The sequence below is a fragment of the Colletotrichum costaricense genome (genome assembly GCF_030867565.1).
Source record: "Colletotrichum costaricense strain IMI 309622 chromosome Unknown Scaffold_5.1, whole genome shotgun sequence".
Classification (NCBI taxonomy): Eukaryota; Fungi; Ascomycota; class Sordariomycetes; order Glomerellales; family Glomerellaceae; genus Colletotrichum; species Colletotrichum costaricense.
The window spans coordinates 179,908-200,122 of NW_026848234.1; the positions used below are offsets into that span (position 1 = coordinate 179,908).

The following is a 20,215-nucleotide window of genomic DNA, read 5'->3' on the forward strand; positions in this document are numbered from 1 at the left end:
GAAGAGACCCAGCCTAAGAGAGCATAATTTGAACGAAGCCCTGCGAACTCTATCCCGATTCTAACAAGACGAGTCTTGCCCAGATCATCTTAGGCGACGGTGAAATTATACATAACCTGGTCCCCCTAATCGAACTCATTGTCGTAACCGTAGTCATAATCGTCCTCATCCGCGTGATAACCTCCCCACATACCTCCGTGAGCATCGCTCATGTGATCGTAGATGTCCTCTTCGCCGACGTTCTCGCCGCAGGCGAAGCACCAATGAGCATTGCAACCCGGGACGGTGCATGTGATATGGTCACATCCGCCCATCTTCTCCGTAACTGTACCGCAGCCGGGACAGTTGCGAACCTTCAGCCTCTGGGCACCCTCCATCTGAATCTCCTTGCACTCATCACATGACCAGTTCGAAACTTCGGGTGCGCCGACAGCGCATACCCGCTCAGCATACTTCTTAGCAAAGCCGCAGTCTCTGCACCAGCCGTATATCCACTCTTTGTCCGTGGCCGCGGTCTGCAGGTCGCCGATGTGAGATATACCAAAGTTGGAGACAGTCTTGACGGTCGGCTGTCGGCGGCAGAAGGGGCAGGAGAGAGCTGCGAGGTTGAGCAATCTTCCACGGACATTGAGCCCATACCAATCCTTCATACACCCGTTGCAGATCTGCTGATGGCAGCCGGAGCGACCACATGCGTTTCGAAGATCGGTCTTCCGGATGTTGGAGAAGCATAAACTGCAGACTCCAGCCTCAGTACGCCGAGATTTCACCCACTTGCGAAGGGACTCGAGAATGTCGTCCTGGTTTTGGATAGCCTTGCCGCGAATCGTGAGCTGTGATTGCTGCTGAACCACTGGAATGATCTCAACATTCTTTGCCAGCGAGTCCCGGTTCGATTCTTCTACTTGAGAAATGGTATAGAACAGAGAACGGCCGTTGAAGGGGTCCTTGATCGCCGAATCGTCGTTGCGCAGGAGCCACGAGACGCCGTTCTCGCCGCTGAGTGTCTTGGCTGAGGTTTCGAAATCGATGACAGTAACTCTGTTGGCTGTACAGGCGGGGCACTTGAAGGCCGAAAGATCAAGGTCGGAAGGACGGTATGTCTCGGGCCAGATGACCCTGTTTCGACACTTGGAACAGTCGACACAGGGAGCTTCGCGCGGGATCTTGTACTTTGCCGCGACGGATCCATGGTGTCGGCAGTAGTAGCATTTGGCCCGTACGTTCAGAGCCTGAGGATTATAAACGACGTACTGAGCACGGCATGTTGGCGAGAAACATTCGACCCACGTTGCCTCCGTCTCTTCGGTATCGCCACGGGTCACGTTGTTGCAGCGACGGGCCTCTTGATCCGGGACAGTCTCACAGACCTTGCAGTCACACTTGTTGCTCTTAGGACAGAGGCCACAGACATTATCCGGCCCCATTATAGTGACTGAGCGGGGAAACTCGCATCTTCTGCATATGACAAGGGGCCCAAGAGATACCTTAGACTTGTCAGGGTGCCATCCAATCTTGGCCTGTAGGGTTGTGTTGAGGTTCAACTCAAGGAGTTTGTAGTCTACCAGAGTCTCAAAAAGATGTTGATCGCTCTGAAGAAGAATACAGGCTTCTGGCGCTGGACGCTGTGTTATGCCTTGAGCGACGCGTCTCTCGTAATCCTTGTTGGCATCTAGAAGCAGCGAGAGGCAGCTGGCATTCCAGGTCTCAGGGATGTCCAAGTTGTTCCACTTCGTGGTGAATGTGAGTAGTTCCCTGTCTGCGGTGGCTGTGAGGGGCCGGATGCCCAAGCGTAGGGCAAGGGCTGCAAGCAGGGCGGCTGGGCGAGCGGCCAACATGGTCCCAGGAAGTATGAGATGTAAAAGAATCTTCCAAAACTTTCGCTGATACTCGACAGACGAGAGGACCATAGGGATCCTGGCGACACTAGGGTCGGCTCTAATGTGAGCTGGCAGGTCCTCTTCGCGGGCCACATAGGTCAATCGTGTGAGGACTCTACCGAGCCTCCGGAGAATACGGTTGTCGCAAGAGCGACCAATCTCCAAAAGTTCCTCTCGTGTAAAGTCTGTGACTTCACGCTTATCAGCGTTTGAGTCTTCATCCTTGTCATCTGTGGAGGCCTGGAATTGCTCAGTGGGATCGAGAAACACGCAGGGGTATCTCTGGTGTTCAGGCACCTTGCCGATGGCTTCCGAGATTTCAGCTGCGTAGTCGTAGGACTCTTCGAGCCAAGCTTTCATCCGAGCCTTCTTCTCAGGCTCGGGGATGCGGTCGACGGCGTACCCGAATGCCTGGATGAGACCATCGCGAGCCGGGTTGTCGCGATCGTTGCAGACGGCTCGCCATAGACTACCGAATACAGGGTTGATGGCAATGGTGCCAACATCAGCTGCGATCAAAGTTTCGAGTTGGCCAACGACAAAGCTGCGGTAGACCTCATCAGCTTTGTATCTCTTCGAAAAGTCCAAAAGGGGCGTTATCCGGGCTTCGACGACAGTCCGCAGTTCATCAAGCTTGGTAGGTGTTGACTGGATGTTGTTCACGACAGTTTGCTCCATATGTTTGGCGATGACAAAGTACGACTCAAGGGCCTCGTCCTCTTCATTTACGATGTCCTCGATGCTGGAGGCCGTTCGATACTGACAAGCTTCGGCGTAGGTACGCTGGCCGGATGCTGCTCCGCCTTCCTTTCCTACACCCATCCAGGCCATCAGGATGCCGGTGGTCAACTCCGAGATAGCGACCGATGTGGGAACGTTGTGTCGGTTATCGAGCTTGAAGCTCACTCCCCCCGTGATGTGTGAGAGGAAGGTGAAGGGGGCGACGGTGTCATCGATGCCGCCCTGGATGACGGAGAAGACCTTGGCCTTCTTCTCGCCGTCTCGGAGAATCTTGGCGCCGGCAATCCAATCGGTAAAGTACTTTCCACAGCCGTAGAATGAGTCAGGCTTGGAGAGGTTCTCGATCTCGGTGGTTCTGTACTTGGACGACGTTCCCGGGATGTGAGGAGGAGCGTCGGCGTAGAGGATGATGATGGTGGTGGCCTCGGGACGCATGATGCTGTAGGCTCTGGCAAGTCCAGTCTTTGCAGCCTCGGGCCAATCCAGCCTGTAAGGACCAGAGTCCGCCTTGATATGACTGGCCTTTTGAAGCAGCTGGCCCTGTGTGATTGTATCGTCGGCGGTTGAGTTTGCTGAGTACCATCCCGACCACTCCGTCAACATGGAGGCGGAGTAGTCGCGGTAGGCCATGACTCCGATCCGGTCGAAGCAGTCGGTCAAAGCTGATATACGAATGATTTCGGGGAGTGACTTGTTGAGAGCTTGCAGATAGCTGCTCATGGACGCCGTGGCGTCCGTCAATATCAAGAGATCATAGTGGTCGGTGGTAGCCATGCTGGGCGGTGCTGGTCGTTGTCCGTAGACTGTCCCGTTCTATGGCGTCTTGTTTGCGAAGACTCCAAGAATGGGAGACGAGGTGCAACTTGAGCATGAAGAATCAAATGGCTGGGAACATATCGAGAGTGTTTTCCGTGTTTATATAGAAGAATTGAGGTATTGCAGGCAGTGAGAAGGAAGAAGGGGAAGATGAGGCCAATTGGGGGATGCGTTGACTCACGCCGCCAGTAGGTCCGCCGCGGTGTTGGATGACGGGAATTCACCTCAGGAAGTTGGAACGGTCAGACGATAGGGCCGATCCTGCGTCATTCGCCGTATTCGTCTCACGGGTTTGCGGACTCTTGCCGGCTGAGTCAACGGTCGAGTCCATGGTAGATGCCTTGGATGTTGATCCAATTTCTGCACTGGACGAGTTGTTGTTGCATTTCTTTGAAGCAGCGTTGGCCGAATTGTTGTGGCTCAGCCCATAAAGCTTGCCCGTTGGCAATTAGCTCTCAGTTCTTCCCCCGCAAAGTGGCTGGGGGCGGCCGCTCATGTCAGCCCTTACCGCGCGCTTCGCCTCAACGATGGTACTTTGGTCGAGATATAAGCATTCAAGTTCGTTTTGATTGGACAATTCCACATCTTTTTGGGGGGAAGGCAGAATAAAAGGCATTTTCGCATCAATCGGCACTGGTTGATAGGAAGAAATCGCTCAAAAGCTGGGGGAGCTTCTTCAATTCCACCCACAGTCAATTGATAGCGTCCGTGTATAACAGCCCTTCAAAATTGCTTCATTATGCTATTATCATTACACTATTCGAAATGACCTTGTCTCACTTACATTGAAGCTAAGTTTATCTAGTTGCGGACATACGAAACCGGCTCCAACGCCTCGTTCGCGCAATGGGCGGGCCCATTGATGGGGTTGCATCGCACCGCCGCACCACCTTCGAAGCGAACGGCATAGTCGACGTTCCAGCGGCTGCTCATGCCGTAGGCCTGGAAATCGGTCGACACGATCTGCGCACCGCTGGAGAACGCATCCTCACGCATCCCCGTCGTGTCGTTGGACAGCAGCGTATCGAGCGGGATGTCGGCGCGTGTGCGGACCCAGTAGCCCGCCTTGACCTGCGCCTGGATGTTGGCCTGTTCGGTGCCAGTGGGGTCATTGAGCTGATTGAAAGTTGTCAGTAAGACTCACTTCTTATCAAGAACACCCTCGGTTCAGAAGGGTTGATGGACACCAAACCTTTTGGAACGCACAGTCAGAGTTTCCGGGCGCGGAGTTTGTGAAGAGAATACGGCCTTCAAGGTTAGGTCGGCCCTCGGTGTAAGAGTCACGAATTGGGTTGACGGGTCCGTTGTCCATCAGGAACAGCACACGACCACGGGCACTCTCCAAGTCAGGCCACCCATACTGCAAGACAGACTGCTCCAGCGTCAAGTTGCCCCTACGGATGTCGTCCGGGGTAACAAGGTCTTCGGGCGCAAAGACACTACGGATCTCATCATCGAGGCCCTTGAGAAGTGCCGTATCGTTCCAGGGGATCTGAGACGCACCGCCGATTGCTGCGAAGGCGGCTTCGGAGGTCTTAAACTCGATCATGAAGGGGATGGGGACATGGTCCGGGTGCGCCTGGCTCCACTTCTTGACGATACTCAAGCACCCGATGAATGTCTTGCAGGTAGGGTGATAGTCTGCGTCGGCAACATGGAGGACTTTGATTCCTGGAGCGAGGAGATCGGGGTCTGGAGTCGTGGAGAGGTTCGCAAGCTTGCGGATGAGGGGCGTGGCGTAGTGGCCTCCCTCAGGGTCGGCAAAGATGTCGAGCTCAAGGTTGCGGATGGACTGGTACTTGAGCTGTATATCAAGGGACGGGTGGGAGTAGTAGTAGTTCTGGACGTTGGGAAGCATCTTCGCCTGGGTTGGGTGCTCCTCAAGCGGCGCCTCGCGATGGTACGAGTTGTGCGTGCCTACGACCTGGACCTGGTTCATCCGGATGCCACGGGACCAGGTGAGGCCATTGTGGGTGTAGGACTCATTGCTGCATGAAGCGGCGCTCACGAGAGGGAGCACTAGTCACGGTCAGAATCTGTATGTGAGGAGAGCCCAGAAAGGGTGTAACGCACGGAGAGCAGCCTTGAGGGCCAGGCTTGACATAGGCGACATGGCGACGAGGGGTGAGATGAGGAGAACAACAGCAACAACTACGCACAGGAAGTAAAGGCAAAGATTGAGGGGATTGTAAGGAGAGCTCATGCTTATATACAGAACAAGGTTGCATTCGAGATCGCCAAGAGCGACCGAGAGCTCCGTTCAAGCCTCTCGATGGACGTGACGGTAATGTGTGAAGCATAGGGTTCACCCGGTGGTGCCAGCCAACCGGGTCAAGTCAGGGCACGTGGATTTGAGTGAAGGACCAGCTCTGAAAAGGTTATATGAGTGACAGGATGCAGACCAAGACTAACAAGGTCGAACGGCAGACGGCAGATGACAGACGTACGCAGTAGAGGACAGAGGAGAAACGGACGCACCGGAATGAGAGATGCCCCACCACCGGAAGCCGTTGTCCGCTGTGCCCCGCACATTGCTTGGAGGAAACAGCTTCCCAACTTGGCAGGCCTAAGGAGGGGTCGGCCAATGGCGGGCTTGAGGGCGAGCATGTGCCTGGGAGCTCATCTCATCTTCCCTGAAGCTTCCCTGCACATGAGAACGTCGTTGAGATGATCCACGTGGGCTCTCGCCATCGATTGCGACAGAATCTGTATTGTAGCTCTCACGTTGAGTTAAATGAGCGTGTAAAGTCCAGATCTGCTTGTAGTGTCTCATCGTCGGCCGCTTCTTATTTTCGCAACGACCTTGACAGACCAATCCGAGTTCAATGCTGAGTGAGTGTGTACACTGAGGTAGAGAGGCTGAAATGCCATAGACTTCACTTGGGTACTTAGAGACGCCTTGGACTTACCATTAACTGTATTTCTTCCCAAGAGCGACATGGAAACATAATTGAAATGTGACGGTACCTTGTTATCTCCAATTCGCGGCGGGAATCTGCCCTCTCACTCACTCACCCTCATGTTCACTCACTCACCTTCATGTTCACTCACACTTGTCATTCGAATCGATGCAGCAAGAGTCTTGATGAGATACTAATGGATAAGCGCCGTCATGAGCATGAAGACATGATGGCGTGGTGGAACACTTTCCATCCTATTTTGACAGAAAACAACAACAATGTACCTTCGCGCCAGTCAATAGTCATTCAGCTCCTCGTCAATCAGCCATTCTCTGACTAATGCCTCGACATCAAGGACGAACGTAACCGCCAAGCTCCATTTCCATGTCATCATCGCATGAAAGCCACGATTCCATCCAAGGCAGCAAAATTAGCCTCAGGGCACCTCAATCTCACATCCGCGAAGCCACACCCGGCCGCCCAGAATCTAGAATGTTTCGGCCACTGGTCCACTGCCAACTTATGTAAACCACCCCGTGCTTCCTTTCGCTCCCTCTGCAATGTACCGGCCAGGCCCGGCCCCACCGCACGGCGCCGTGGCGCACCTCCGGCGTTGTGCATCTGCAGTCCGACCGCCCGTGGTTCCCTCCGGCCTGCAGCACCATGATGGGCCTATCACCCGTCCATCCATCCATCGTTCCATGTCAACTCAACCATGGAACCAGGGGGCCAAGCGCTTGTCGATATCTCTAGGCACTCTGATTCGGCGTTGGCCTGCTCAACTGCCATCGCGGTACCGGACCTACCTTCCCAGTACGTATTTATTACTACCCTTTGCCGTCCGTTATCATCACGTCTTCACCTCAACTCAAGGCGATCTCTAGCATCGCCATCCCTTCATTCCTCTACTGTCTTTAAGAGGTTTTAATTCTTTACATAAGGTACCAATTACATCCCACAATCATTTCCAAACAGCCAGATCGATTCTGGCATTCACACTCCTTTCTCTCGACACCCTCACCGAGCCACACCGAGCAATCACAAGCATCGCCCATCCCCCTCCATCGACCTTCTCCTGCGCCGAGGTCAACTGCAACCCCAAAGATCGACACCCACTTCCCCTCAAAATGCATGCCCCGACCCCTCACCTTCTACCCCTGGCCACGGCCCTTCTAGCCATCGGCACCAACCTCGCCCATGCAAACCCCCTCCAAGTGTTCACCGCAGGAATGGATAGCACACTCCCCATCGGCACGAACCCCATCGTGAACCCAAAAGTGGAGTACCTAGGTTTCCAGCACGCCGACAACAGCTGCTCCCACCGCGATCTAGGCTTCACCGGCTCTATCGCAGGAAAATGGTACGCCGTTTGGGGTGATGTGCTCTGGTGCGATGCTGGTGTCACGGATCCCGAAAAGGACACGCCCGGGTTCCACGGTATGGTGCGCGACGCCGTGTCTGTCATGACGAAGAACCCGCTGATCGTGCACGATCTCAACCTGGGAGAGAATGGGCGCCAGAAGCAGTTCATCCCCTTCAATTCGTCGTGGGGAGAAAAAGTTGATACCGGCTTCGGCGGGACGAGTCTGGTCGAGACTAATGCTGAGACGCGCACCGGGGCCGTCTTTTACCTAGTTGTAAGTCATCATCCCCCTCCAGGAAGCTAGAAACCAGAGCCCAAAAGAGAGTCTGCACAAGACTTACACAAAACTCCCCAGAACCAAAACGCAGATGGCCTAGTAGGCGCGGGCATCGCCAAAGTAGACGTCCTGTTCGGAACCCCCACCGTGACCAAACGCTACGGCGACCGCGGCTACTGGTGGGATGCCAAAACCACGCCCCGGTACGGCGACATCGCCGCCTTCCGCGACCCGTGCTCCGAGTACATTTACGCCTGGGGCGGCCCGCCGACCACAATCACCGACTGGGGCCAGAGCAGCTACGTCTACCTCGCGCGGGTCAACGCCAGCCAGGCGTTCAACGTGAGCAACTATGAGTACTACTGGGGCCGCCAGCAGGGGTGGAAGTCTGACGTCTTGACGACGTTCAATTCCGAGACGGCGACTGTGTGGGGCACGGGACAGGGGCAGATTGTGTGGAATGAGCACTTTAAGTGTTATATCTTTGTTCACCTTGGTATGTTTCTAATACTGTGGTTTCTGACATGCAGGCCTACGACTGACTTTGTGAAAGGCATCGGTGGCGGCACCGTCTTCTTGCGCACTGCTACAAAACTCGAGGGCCCCTGGACGCCGGACATCAAGATCTTCCAGGCTCAGGCCATTGATGGCGGGCTCGTCTACGCTGGCGTCGCTCATCCGTATCTGGACCCCACAGGCAAGACGCTCGTCATCTCTTTCACGAACAACAACAGGATCCAGGTGATCAAAGTAACCTTTTCCAAGTGAGGTTGGGTAATTTTCACGCGCCTTACAGAAAAACTTATGTTCTTCCAGTCATTAAATTTAACTTCATCCCCGAGTACATAATTCCAGATCTTCTGTTCGGATGTTATGAGGCAGTTTGGGAAAGCAACAATTTCGTGCCGGCGAGAAAAGTGTCGTAGGAACTATAACCAACTTCAATTCTACTCCATAAGCTCGAAGCCTTAGATAGAGCCTCCATAATGGCTACTACCACAATACAACATATAGTTTTGTGAACCCATTTGTACGAGGCGCCAACCGCTAGATAAGAAAGTGTCTTTTCCCTTCTTTGGGGTACCCCTCGAGACACAATCTTAACATGAATTTCATGAACCAACAAAAGAAAAGAATCAACTATGAGCCATTCGAGGCGTTTGGCCGTTCTGGTACCGGCACGGTCTAATACCCAATGATACGCCCCTCTCGAAGTCAAGTAATATCAAGCCCGCCGTTTTTTTCACGTGGTCAGCGATGCCCAAAATGCAACATTCAAGTCTCTCGGCCGGATCCCTGGTGATCGTCCCAGGCAGACCGATTTCAATCCGATTTCTAGAGTTGATGTTAGCATTGTTGTACCAGAATCGTAGAGATGACTATGGGCACATACCTTGAACGAGCACTCCAACATTGATCGTCACCGCCCTCCGCTTTGACCCGGGCGTTACGGTCTGGTTGGTAGAGGTGCTCTCCAGCCCAAACATATCGCCCGCAAGGCTCGGGTCCAGGGGCATCTGACTAGACGCCGCGTCGCTAGACTGCCCGACGGACCGCGTATCGCCCAAGTGGACATCAGACGGCCTTGTCGGCTTCAGAGTCTGCCCGAGCCATTGCCTGGCAGCGGCGTCCCCAGGGCCCGTTCCGTAACTGCTCAAGATATCGGAGGCGTTGTTAATGCTGCTGCCGTTACTATCGAGTCCGCTACCGTGAGCACGTCCAGCAACCGCGGTCTCATCTGAAAAGTCTGCAGGATCGATCTCTGCCGTGACGAAATCCGCAGCGGCGGGGATATCGACTCCTCGTCTCCGAAGAACCCATTCAACCTCGTCCGCATCGTAAAAGTCGCCTTGCAGGCCAGGGACGTTCATTCGAAGTCTCGCAGCGGCGCGCTCCACTCTGAGGTCTCGCATCTCTTCCGTCGCCGCATCCCACGGCCCCATGCCATAGAGTGAGTCGACCTTTTGCCGATACGGCTCGGCCGTCCCCTGATTCCCCACCGGATTTCTCTGTTTATGGCCGCTCGGGTACGCCATCTCATCCAAGTCATTCATCTCGTCGAACCACGTTCCCCCGCCCCCTAGGTGTAAAAATGGAAACTTCCAGTTGAACATTGTTTCCCGTTGGTTGACACTGAGACGGTTAGCGATCCGCTCCATGATCCTCTCTTTGGGCTCGAAAAGTAAACTGAAACCGAAAGCGCTGTTGATGAGGCTGCTCGGCGGGTTGGGCATGCGGAGCAACGTGTAAGCCTTTTCTAGAGTCGATCGTTGCAGACGCCGCCCAAACGTCCGCTCCTGGTGGGCATAGGAGGTCGGTGAAGAGAGAATATTGAATAGGGAATCAGAAAAGGGTTGGTTGGCGAGTAGATCGAAAGTGCCTGGTTGGTCCAGACTATGCTCGTAGGACATACCGAATGGGAAACTAGCATTATCCGGCGTCGGTTCCGTCACAATCTCGTAGCCCATTGGGGCTTGGGATAGTGTCGAGTGCGGCATGTGTGACTGACTATCGGGCGCCCAAGATGTTGTATGCACCGCAGTCATCGCAAGTGTCCGAGGTGTTGACTGTAGCTGATGCTGTTGCGGCTGCTCGCTTGACAAAACATCGTATATGACTTGCTCAATCGGCTTAGCAATTTCGGCAGATGGTGACTTTTCGCTGCCCCTTTCTTGCCCACCGGCAGGGCCGCCAACTTCCTCGACGTCTCCATCATTTTCCTGGCTTGGAAGCACGTCGCCTTCCTTTTCTGGCTCCTCGCTCGTCTTCCGCGCCAAAGAGACAAACTTTTCTGTCGTAGCTTGCAGTTGTCTACCAAATTCGGGTGTGCTTTCGTGCATGCCTTTACTAACGGCGAAGTCGTAGAGTTTCATGAACTCCTTGCTCATTTCTTCATTGGTGCGCCTCAACTCGTCAACTTTCTTCTCGAGCGATTGGATCGCTGTCTCCTTGCGGTTGCGGTAGGCTCTTTGAGCGAGCCGAATTTGTGTTCGACGACGCTGCTATGGTTAGAAGGGGTCGACTAAGGGAGCATGTGTAAGATAAGGAAGGCAATAACATGCGAACAAGTTTCCGTGGCAAAGCTGCAAAAGGGGGGTAAGATCAGGAGTCATTCGCCAACTTACGTCTTTCGCGGTCTCATCATTGGTGTCTAGGCGTGGTCTCCCCCTTGACCGCTTCTTTTCCTCCTCGTCTAGTTCTACAACCTCTACAGACTGAGTCTTTGATCGTTTCTTGGAGGATCGTTTTGCCTCCTCACTGGTGTCGGCAGCAGGCTTCCCCCCAGGAGGTAGGCTTCTTGGTGCGCGAAAGCCCGACATACCATCGTCGAAAGATTCGGCGTTGAGAATGGACAGCCCGGAGTTCTGCATGAATGGTGCCGGGTAGTCGCCGGGGTATTGAAGGACCCCAGTCTGGCGATGTTGAAGAAAGTCGTCGCTGAGGTGGTTGTGATAGAATGGGTGGGCGGGTACCGCCACAGGTCTAGACAAAGAGAAATCCACAGGGCGCTCCGGGGCGAGATGTGCGGATTCTAGGCCCGAAAAATGGATCGGGGCTAGTTCGCCAGGATTTGGGGGCAGTTCGGGGTCTACGTAAGCAAATGATGTAAAGCCGCTTTCGGTGGGTGCTTGAAGCTGGGCCTGGAGAAGCCGTGGGTCGTGTGGATGGCAGAGTAAAGACGCCGTGTCGGGAGAAGACGAAGCGAGGGAGGCTGACTGTATAGAGTCCGCCGGCGAAGGATGTGGAAATACTTGGTGCTGATATTGATGCTGTTGGCTCAAGTCTTGCGGGGACTGGTGATTATGGGGCACGCGATAGTGTTGTTGGGGTTCGTAAAAGATTGTCAAGTACTCCTGATCTTGAAAATTACGATCATAGTGTTCCTCTGCATTCAGTTGCTGGTGATTTTGCGTCAGGTGCGGGCGCGCATGTGTATATGAAGGGTGAGAGAAGAGAGGTGGGCGGGATGCTGAGTAAAGGACAGTAGATTCGGCGCCGGTTGAACCACGTTCTTCGAGGGATACTGCTATTAACGGGCCCGGATAGTTGGGGACACTGACGCCAGCGGAGCAGTCTTTCTCTTGTTGCTGATCAATAACTTGTGAGCGACGACTTGCCAAAGGTCGTTGGGGAAGCAGTCGAGAGAAAGTTGAAAAGCCGTGTCTACCTTGCTCACGAGACCCGCTTGCGTGATGGGTCTGTCGGAAGGGAGGAGATTCGTCGAGGTCGTCTGCCGTATCGGACGGCGTATCGAGGCCGCTGGGACGGGAATGATTACTCATATCCGCCGAGTAGAAAGTGGGTGCGCCGGTAGTGATGTGGATCCATAAACTCTAAAGATGCCGACTAACGCCTCCAATCTCGGTATACACGAGTTTGTGAGTGTGGTACACCGAATAAGCCTAGAATATTGTTAGGGTAAGATAGCCTCACCATTGCGCCGGGCTCCGGGGACCTGTGGCCAGGCACCGTCAGCCATGCAGAGCTTAACAACAACACTCGTAAATCCCGGGTAGAGGCGGGCCCAAAAGAAGGTAGCAGAACGAGATTAAAAAGGTAAATGTGTAAAGGAGCCACTTAAAACCGTTCAAATGGGGCTCCAAGTTTACAAAAACGTAGTTGGCCAGATTGCGGCTAATCGAACAGCTTGAAGTTACAAGTGGATGGTGCTTTGATAGAGGTACGACCGGTAAAGATCAGAAGACTAGTCCTCTCCAATACAGTTCGACCTTTGACGAGACAAATTAGACATGTCCATGACACGTTCACAGTCTGGTTGTGTCTGAGGCGGATCGTACTTGATTTAAGAAAGACAGTTTGGCGCCACTTCTTGTCAACACTGACGAAACCCACCAAGGATAAAAAGCAAGAAGTGAAGAGGCGTTGGAGTACACGGCCCGCCATGGTCATGGTGTGGGTAAAGTCTCCCGCCTTGAGGGTAGAACACCGACTCGTTCCCCAATCCAAGGATACGGGTGACACCGTGGGACAGGGTGATCAGCTGTGGCCAGGCCAGCCTTGTGGGTGAGGCAAGTTGAGTGTGTTGGATTGTCATTGAAATGCCAGGGCCTTTCGGAGAGAGAGAACAATGAAGAATGCCGCGAAGCAGGGAATAAGACGGCCAAGAGCTGCATGATTGGATCGCGGGACTGGGGCGAGAAGGAATCGAGAGGCCTTTTGGTGAGCCTTATTTTCCTCGCGGACCCCGTGGAAGGGAACTAGAGTGTGAGAGATCTGCGGTTCGCAGCTGGGCGTGCTGCACGTATGCAGGTGAAGGATGGCCAAAACCACATCTGTAAGGAAACATCGCGGCCTCGACCGGGTAAGAAGTGACGAGAATGCGGTAGCATGGCATGGGTGATGCTTCGGTGGCCAACCTCGAGTTCTCGACCCGGATTATGTCAGTTCGAGATCCCGGCGAGCTGGTCTAACGTGTGAAACTGCAAGTGATTAAAACCCGTACCCAGCTGACAAGCCATTCGATTGGGCCGGGGAGCAACGGCAGAGAAGCAGGTCGAGATCCATTACAACCATGGTCGCCTGTGAATATGTATTCCGCCTGCCAGCCTCACTCTTGGGGCATGCTCACTCCATGAGGGGCAACGATCGCCATCAACTCACGCCATAATCCCGACCGGAGGTTTTTGCATCCCTGAAGACGTCAAGTAGGATGAGGACGAAAAAGCAAAAAAGAAACCACCGCTTTCAACATGAGAGAGGTTGTCCCCTTTTCTCAAAGAACCACTGACGAAACGGCGCTCGGAAGGCTTTGTTTGGTAGGGTAAAACTTGGCGGGTGAATTTGAGAGATCGTCAAGCCTGTACCATTGGGAGCCTGCATTACCATTACTGACAAAAACCACAAAACGTGGGTGTAAAGCGCCGACGCGTGGTGTGCACGCAGTGGCGCATGCATTATTCGGGATTGATTGGGCCATCTCGCATTGGCAACAGCCTCATGATCTCGGCTCAGCTAAAGGTTGATGTGGGATCGTCACAGCATCTCCTTCGACCGGAGGGACTCAAATAACGGCTTCTTCATTGAGAGAGTTGTTCGCGGTTGGGTTTCTGTGATATTCCACCTCTTTCGGTTTCAGGACCTTGAGAAAGCAAGCCAATGCTTGCTGAAAATCATGTCGAGCTAGAAGCTAAGTACTCGAAGATAGGCAGACAGGATACCGTTCGAGGACTGATGATAGTTGGGAGCTGGGCATAAGGTAGCGAGATGGAGAAGAGAAGGAGGAGGTTTGCTGGTAGGCATGCCCTGGGCCAGAGACGGTCCATTCGGTCCGTCCCCCATATCCTTGTCGGACCCCTTCTTTGTCTGCAGCCCCGGGAGTGACCCCCAAGGGGTTTTCAGGGTTCTGGAGAGCGTGCGACAAGTTCATCATTATGACCGCGAATACGGAGCATGGGTGTGGCAACCCCCGCGCGTGTCCGATCTGGATTCTGTCAAACACCAGCGAGATCGTGTCACTGCGGCCCTTTCGGGTGGTTCGCGAGGGGTCAGCCACCCGCCTCGTCTAGACCGACACACCGATCATCTCAGCCAAATAGATGTATGCGGCCGGTGTCTCGGCCGCGCAACTTTCTGGGTACGTCGGCGGCTTCCATGATGGTGCGCTCCCGTCCAGCTAATAGAGCGTCGGGATTCATGACCATTCGAAGAGTCGTAAAGAATATCCGAAAACCCGCCTACTATGTAAGTACCTTACCCTAACCGTGTAAGATACTTACCTCATCTACCTAGGTACCTAGGCCATTTCAGATTCCGACGACAGAGGCCAAATTTGATTCGACCGACGTGGCCAGGTTTGATACCTTTGGACAACAGCTTGACTCGAAAACAAGCAAAGTAATCTTTGCTTTGAGAATCGGAAAGCAGTGATCGCATTTGTTCATGATTTGACAGGGATCTTGCCAACATCAATGTCTTGCTCTGGTATTATCCAGCAGTAAATTATGGTGTAAGATAAGGTACCTACTGCACAGTAAGCACCTACCTAAGGTACCTACCTACCTTACCTTAGGTACCTGAGTTGAGGTAAACCTCGATAAGAATCGATAAGAGCCGATTAGATAAGACACCCATTTGTCAATGCATCTCCCCTCCAGAACATAACGATCGCAAAGCTCAAGCTTCACCAACACCAGCAATGTGACCGAAGCTCGGGGGAATGACGCCTCCTTTTCCGCGAGGATGCCATCTCACTTCGTACCAGCTCAGAACTCCCGCCATCGTATCGCCGCAATCGCCTTATATCGTGCTCTCGTCCGCGAGGCTCGCGCCGTGCCACTCCCCAACGATGTACTCCGCAAGGGTGTCGAGAACCCGCTGCCACGGCTCGTGAAGAAAGGCTTCAAGCGCAATCAGACGGAAGCGAGCTACCGTCTTGTTCTTGCTGCGCTATCGAAGGGGTACAAGGTGCGATACTCCTGTACTTTGCTCGCAGCGCCTTCTAGTACTGACAGTACTCCAATTCAAGTTTCTCAACCTCTTCAAAGGCGCCCAGACCCCATCGTCAAAAGAGCACTCCGAAATCCTTACGTACCTCCGCGAAAAGAGCCTTCGTGATGCAAGATCAGAAGCAGGCAAACCACCACCGCCACCGCCGAAAATCGAGCGTCCAAAGCCCAAATGGCCACCCCTCCTCAAGCGCATTTCCCCCCTCGACGAACCACCCGTCTACATCTCCGAGCGCCACCCTGTGCCTCGCGGGGACCTCTCCGGCATACGGCACGTCCCTAACGTCGCAGTGACCGCACATGGCGTCGTCTTTCTACGCCAGGGCAAGCCGCAGCACCGCTCCGTATGCGACTATGTCCAGAAGAAGAACAAATACAAGATTAAGAACATGGAACATCTGCTCGGCTCGATGCGCGATGAACAGCAGTTTGCGAAGGAAGAGGACCAGTGGGATGGGCATCTCCAGACCGAGATCAAATCTCAAAAGAGGGTGGTGGAAAGGCTGGTCAGGTTGCGGCAGAGAATCGAGCAGCCCCTTGCAGACCTTCCTGACTGGGTTGAAAAACCAAGTTACGAAAGGGTAGGGACTGTCGAGCCCTATGTCTTTGAAGAGAGTTACACCAGCAGTGTAGCTGCTACATTTGATGATGCCAGCAGGAGACTGAGCGACGATGCGGCGGATCAGTCTGCGAGAGCAAGGGCGTTTCTAGCCATCCGCGAGGCGGAAAAGAAGGCGTTGGAGGAAGACAATGAGTATTACCGGGAAAAGGGCTATAAGTGGATGATTGACACACCATATAAGAAGAAACAGAGACGGGTCGCAAAGCGCAAGAAGGGCGGCCAGGACAGATTTGAACGCAGGGCGGTACGGCAGGACAAAGCGCGAAAGAGCAATTTTGTCGGCCTCAATCCTGCTCCCATCCAGGTTTAAGTCGCTTTCCCCTGGAAGAAACCAGTTTGTATTGATACTGTACTATACCTTTAGACATTCCCCATGATACCAATACAGAATGGTGCGGCATATGATGGCTACGCGACATCGGTACCATGTTAAAGCCATGTCAAAGGGCGCACAATCCATCTTCAATGGACCCCCTTGCCTCTTCGCTCTTTTCCCAATATGAGATTTCTTCTCTTGAGCCTTCACTGAGGCGTTTTCGTCTATCAATCCTGTTGTACACCGTAGTCAGCCACATCGCTCGCCAAAGTGGTTATAGGAGAAACCCCTCACCTTGATGCCTAGTCGGCCCAGAGCCACACGACTTAGGTTCAGCCTTCAACTTCAAAGAAGTTTGCGAACTAAAGGGTACCGATGAAATGTTTGAGTCACACAACTCAAAGGGTAGGCTTAACCACAAATCTGGGCGTCTGCAGGTAGGCAACGGGTAGGCTTCAGCCATAACTATATCCATGGGTTTACCTATAAAGACAACTCTTCCCCCCGGTCGTTCCTCTCCCCCCTCTAAGAGTGTTCCACACAGAAAGAACACACAGTACACAGACATTACAACCACTAATCTAACCAGTCTTGACGCAAACATGGACGAGCAAACACCTCACACGTTCGAGTTCACAATCGCGCACTCGACGCTGCCACTTGAAGCCATCGGCAAGGGCTTCTGTGGCTCTGTGTGGTCCGCGGGCAACCTCGCTATCAAGCGCGAGGATGGCGGCCCAGGTCGTTCCATCGCAAACGAACACACGATGCATCGCCACATTATCCGGAGCTTGGATAGTACCAATAGAGTCCACCTCAATGTGCCTCACTGTGAAGGCTTCCTCAAACACGATGCGACTGCCTGGGATCAAATGCTCCCTAGATTTCCTGCGGGATACACGGGTTGCAACGCACTCATCAGCGAGAAGATTCCGCCACTATCTCGCGATGTTCGCAAGCTGTTGGCCCATAAGTTTCACCCAAACGTGGATGCGGATGAGATTGCCGACAGCCCGACCAATAGCCACTGTCTCGCTCGACCTTACTTGGGGCGCAGAAAGCTTCGGAATACAGACACCAATCAAGATAGACCTAGACTTAGATTCTTCAGTCTGAGGAACTTCCCACTCCACGCCGATCAGATGGAGACTCTCAACCTGGATCTTGAAGGGTACGCCGTAGCAATGGCAAAGGCTCTCGCATTCCTGCACTGGTCCGCAAAAGTCGATGCCAATGACGTTGAGTTTGTGCTTGCGAACCCAAGGACTTGCCAATCGCCACCATGCGAAGCCCCCACGACATCAAGCTTGGGTCCTGTAGGCTTCCATTCAGATGAGTTTGGCTCTCATGCTATGTGGATCCTGGACTTTGATTGTTGCAGGATGATGGCAATGGACGACAACGGAATCAAGCAAGCTTGTAGAAGCTTTTGGCGGAACGACCCTTACTATCCGCGACCTGGCAGCAACAACGCAAAGGATCAGGAACTCTGGACTGCCTTCCGGACTCACTTCCTGATGGCTAGTGAGCGAATTTTGGAGGGCGAAGAGGAGGATTTGCGTCGGCTGCCGCTGAGATTGATGGAGTGTATCGAGGAGACAAAGGGAAGGTTCACCAAGGGAACAGATTTCTAGTCGGATGGGCTGGGAGAACCTAGCAGCATAGTCGTGTGTGAATCCAGAGATTCAGTAAGTATTTACTGCCTCTAGTACTCCAGGTGTTGGATAGAATTTGTTTGCCGTTTCCAAGTTTTCTTTCTGTTGGCTACACACTGCCTATCACACACTACGTGACGACAAACATTCCGTTGCAGAATCATTGCAAGGTTGGCTCATCAATGATTCTGCAACCAACCTGCGGTTCTTAGGCTGAACCAAGCACAGAGTTGAGGAATCAAAGTTGCTGAAAGAAAACTTCAAGAAGTTTGACTTCTTTGCATGCGGTTCTCTCTTCACCATGACGCCTTTACCGGCGTACTTCGCCAGATTTCTATGTACTTAAAGGATGGACTATATTCTCAGGTGGTTGTCGCTGATTCTGATTCGTTATTCCACCATCAGTTGCCAGGTTCTCCTACTTACTGAGATATAGCACTTTGTCAGTAGTTACGCAGCACTGGCTGCAGTTTTATCGACTCAGATAACTTGGGATCACCTCAACCCCCTTCGCGAAGATGGACGATACTTCGATACAAGGCTCTTCCCGCCTACCTAAGGCCTTCAAGAAGCGTCGTGCACAGAATCAGTCGGACGATACTGCGGCTTCTTCGAGAGCTGTCTCCTTGGAGCAGGCCATTATAGCTAACCTTCACCTAGAAGAAAGGCTTGAAGCTGAAACTCAAGGAGAAACAATCGAGTTCTGTCTTAAGCGAATGCTTTCAACCAAGTCAACAATCTCCACGGCTTCGTCTTTTGCGAAGCGTCAGCAAGCAGCAGTTGGCGTTGCTGCAAACTTCCGGGAGATCGGTACCGGCTCCATCGGCAAAGTGTTCGAGCATCCCGGCACCACGTTCGCCTACAAGCTGCCTCTCACGAAGCAGGATGATAAGTTGTGGAATAACTACATCATGCACAAGCGAATTGAGACCGCGTTCAATTCGCTTAAGTTTTATCCTGGACAGGTTGAAATTCCAAGATGTTTCTGGTTTGCCACGCCGACCTCCCACAGCTTTTGGGAGGAGAATCTTGAACTGTTTCCAGATATATCTGGATTCCCCCGCGAGCCCAATCACATTCTCTGTATGGAAAGGATCTTCCCTCTTCCGAAGCCCGTTCGTCACTGTCTAATTGAGAAGTTCTGTCCGCCTCAAGGACGAGAGCAGTTGATGAAGAGCGAGGCCAACAAGAAAGCTTAGTGCGGCCGTATCTCGGCCGCATCAAGTATGGTACGGGCGGCCAGTTCTTCTCTCTGCGAAACTTCAAGCTTCACGCCAACCAGATCAAGGACCTGGAAATGAAGCCAGCCGACCTGTATCTGGGGATGGCTCATGCTCTTGCCGTTATGCACTGGGTCGCCAAGATTGACGGCAACGATGTTGAGTTCGTCATCGGAAGTTCTCCAGTGGCGGAGCAGGTTGTTCGCACTGACTACCGTCTTGTCGATATATTGGCCCTGAAGCCAATGACCAGCACGTACGAACTTCTGACGCACAAACCCCCTGACTTTGGCCGAAGAGTCACCTCATTGTGGATGATTGACTTCGATGACTGCCATGATATGACCATGGATGACGCGGGCATTAACAAGGCAGTCAAGGCGTTCATCGAGACCAATCACTACTGTCCCCGGCCGAATTCAGGAGACGATTACATCGAGACCATGTGGAAAGATTTCTCAAGCATGTACTTGTCTTTCAGTAGCACCATCATGACGAAGCTGGGCAAGAAGAATGAGCTGGGAAACCTTCCGGCCAAGTTCGTCAAGAGACTCGAGGTGACATCGATCGGACGTCAACCGTCCAACCCTGGCGCTTCTCCCCAAGCGAAGGACCGAGGAGGCACTTCCGGTTCCAGCTCTTCAGCCGGCCGCGGTGGCTCTTCCGGTGGCACTACTCCTTCTCGTGGCCGCGGCGGCATTCATGACAGATTAAGAAGCACAAAGCCAGAGATTTTCCACGGGTTGAAGTGAAGAATCTCTTCTACTTTTACTCAATGCGCTTACACACATTAGCCTCATTTTACTTGAGAATTGAGTTTGACTCAAAAGTGAAGACAACGATGGCAGCAGTCGACGTCCAGTGAATCTCCATGTCCTTCCTTCCCGATCAGTGGTGATCCCGTCCTCGCGGCTGCGCCTGCCTACCAGCTTTACATTGGCGCACAACAAGGCTTATTC

General features: G+C 53.2%; 8 protein-coding genes across 8 annotated transcripts, besides 1 other annotated feature; 4 read left to right on the forward strand and 4 right to left on the reverse strand.

Moving 5' to 3' along the window:
• Positions 1-125: 125 nt before the first annotated feature.
• On the reverse strand, positions 126-3,395 carry CCOS01_05164 (dihydroxyacid dehydratase; the record flags this gene model as incomplete). Its single annotated transcript, XM_060453345.1, has 1 exon — positions 126-3,395. One exon carries the CDS (start codon positions 3,393-3,395, stop codon positions 126-128), a length of 3,270 nt encoding a protein of 1,089 aa, XP_060315117.1.
• An 843-nt stretch (positions 3,396-4,238) lies between these two features.
• On the reverse strand, positions 4,239-5,550 carry CCOS01_05165 (acid phosphatase; the record flags this gene model as incomplete). The annotated part of the gene is made up of 3 exons (XM_060453346.1): positions 4,239-4,553; positions 4,630-5,456; positions 5,511-5,550. 3 exons carry the CDS (start codon positions 5,548-5,550, stop codon positions 4,239-4,241), a joined length of 1,182 nt encoding a protein of 393 aa, XP_060315118.1.
• Positions 5,551-6,021: 471 nt separating this feature from the next.
• Positions 6,022-6,108: a sequence feature (Short protein (CCOS01_05166, KAK1530063.1) was converted to a misc_feature.).
• A 1,356-nt stretch (positions 6,109-7,464) lies between these two features.
• CCOS01_05167 (uncharacterized protein) lies at positions 7,465-8,745 on the forward strand (the record flags this gene model as incomplete). The annotated part of the gene is made up of 3 exons (XM_060453347.1): positions 7,465-7,974; positions 8,056-8,473; positions 8,531-8,745. 3 exons carry the CDS (start codon positions 7,465-7,467, stop codon positions 8,743-8,745), a joined length of 1,143 nt encoding a protein of 380 aa, XP_060315119.1.
• Positions 8,746-9,220: 475 nt separating this feature from the next.
• Positions 9,221-12,414, reverse strand: CCOS01_05168 (BZIP family transcription factor; the record flags this gene model as incomplete). Its single annotated transcript, XM_060453348.1, has 4 exons — positions 9,221-9,312; positions 9,371-10,976; positions 11,103-12,311; positions 12,412-12,414. The coding sequence occupies 4 exons, from the start codon at positions 12,412-12,414 to the stop codon at positions 9,221-9,223; spliced, it is 2,910 nt and encodes a 969-aa protein (XP_060315120.1).
• A 397-nt stretch (positions 12,415-12,811) lies between these two features.
• On the reverse strand, positions 12,812-13,033 carry CCOS01_05169 (uncharacterized protein; the record flags this gene model as incomplete). Its single annotated transcript, XM_060453349.1, has 1 exon — positions 12,812-13,033. One exon carries the CDS (start codon positions 13,031-13,033, stop codon positions 12,812-12,814), a length of 222 nt encoding a protein of 73 aa, XP_060315121.1.
• A 2,144-nt stretch (positions 13,034-15,177) lies between these two features.
• Positions 15,178-16,375, forward strand: CCOS01_05170 (uncharacterized protein; the record flags this gene model as incomplete). The annotated part of the gene is made up of 2 exons (XM_060453350.1): positions 15,178-15,402; positions 15,464-16,375. The coding sequence occupies 2 exons, from the start codon at positions 15,178-15,180 to the stop codon at positions 16,373-16,375; spliced, it is 1,137 nt and encodes a 378-aa protein (XP_060315122.1).
• Positions 16,376-16,983: 608 nt separating this feature from the next.
• On the forward strand, positions 16,984-18,015 carry CCOS01_05171 (uncharacterized protein; the record flags this gene model as incomplete). The annotated part of the gene is made up of 1 exon (XM_060453351.1): positions 16,984-18,015. One exon carries the CDS (start codon positions 16,984-16,986, stop codon positions 18,013-18,015), a length of 1,032 nt encoding a protein of 343 aa, XP_060315123.1.
• A 539-nt stretch (positions 18,016-18,554) lies between these two features.
• On the forward strand, positions 18,555-20,008 carry CCOS01_05172 (uncharacterized protein; the record flags this gene model as incomplete). The annotated part of the gene is made up of 2 exons (XM_060453352.1): positions 18,555-19,119; positions 19,176-20,008. The coding sequence occupies 2 exons, from the start codon at positions 18,555-18,557 to the stop codon at positions 20,006-20,008; spliced, it is 1,398 nt and encodes a 465-aa protein (XP_060315124.1).
• Between the last annotated feature and the right edge of the window lie 207 nt (positions 20,009-20,215).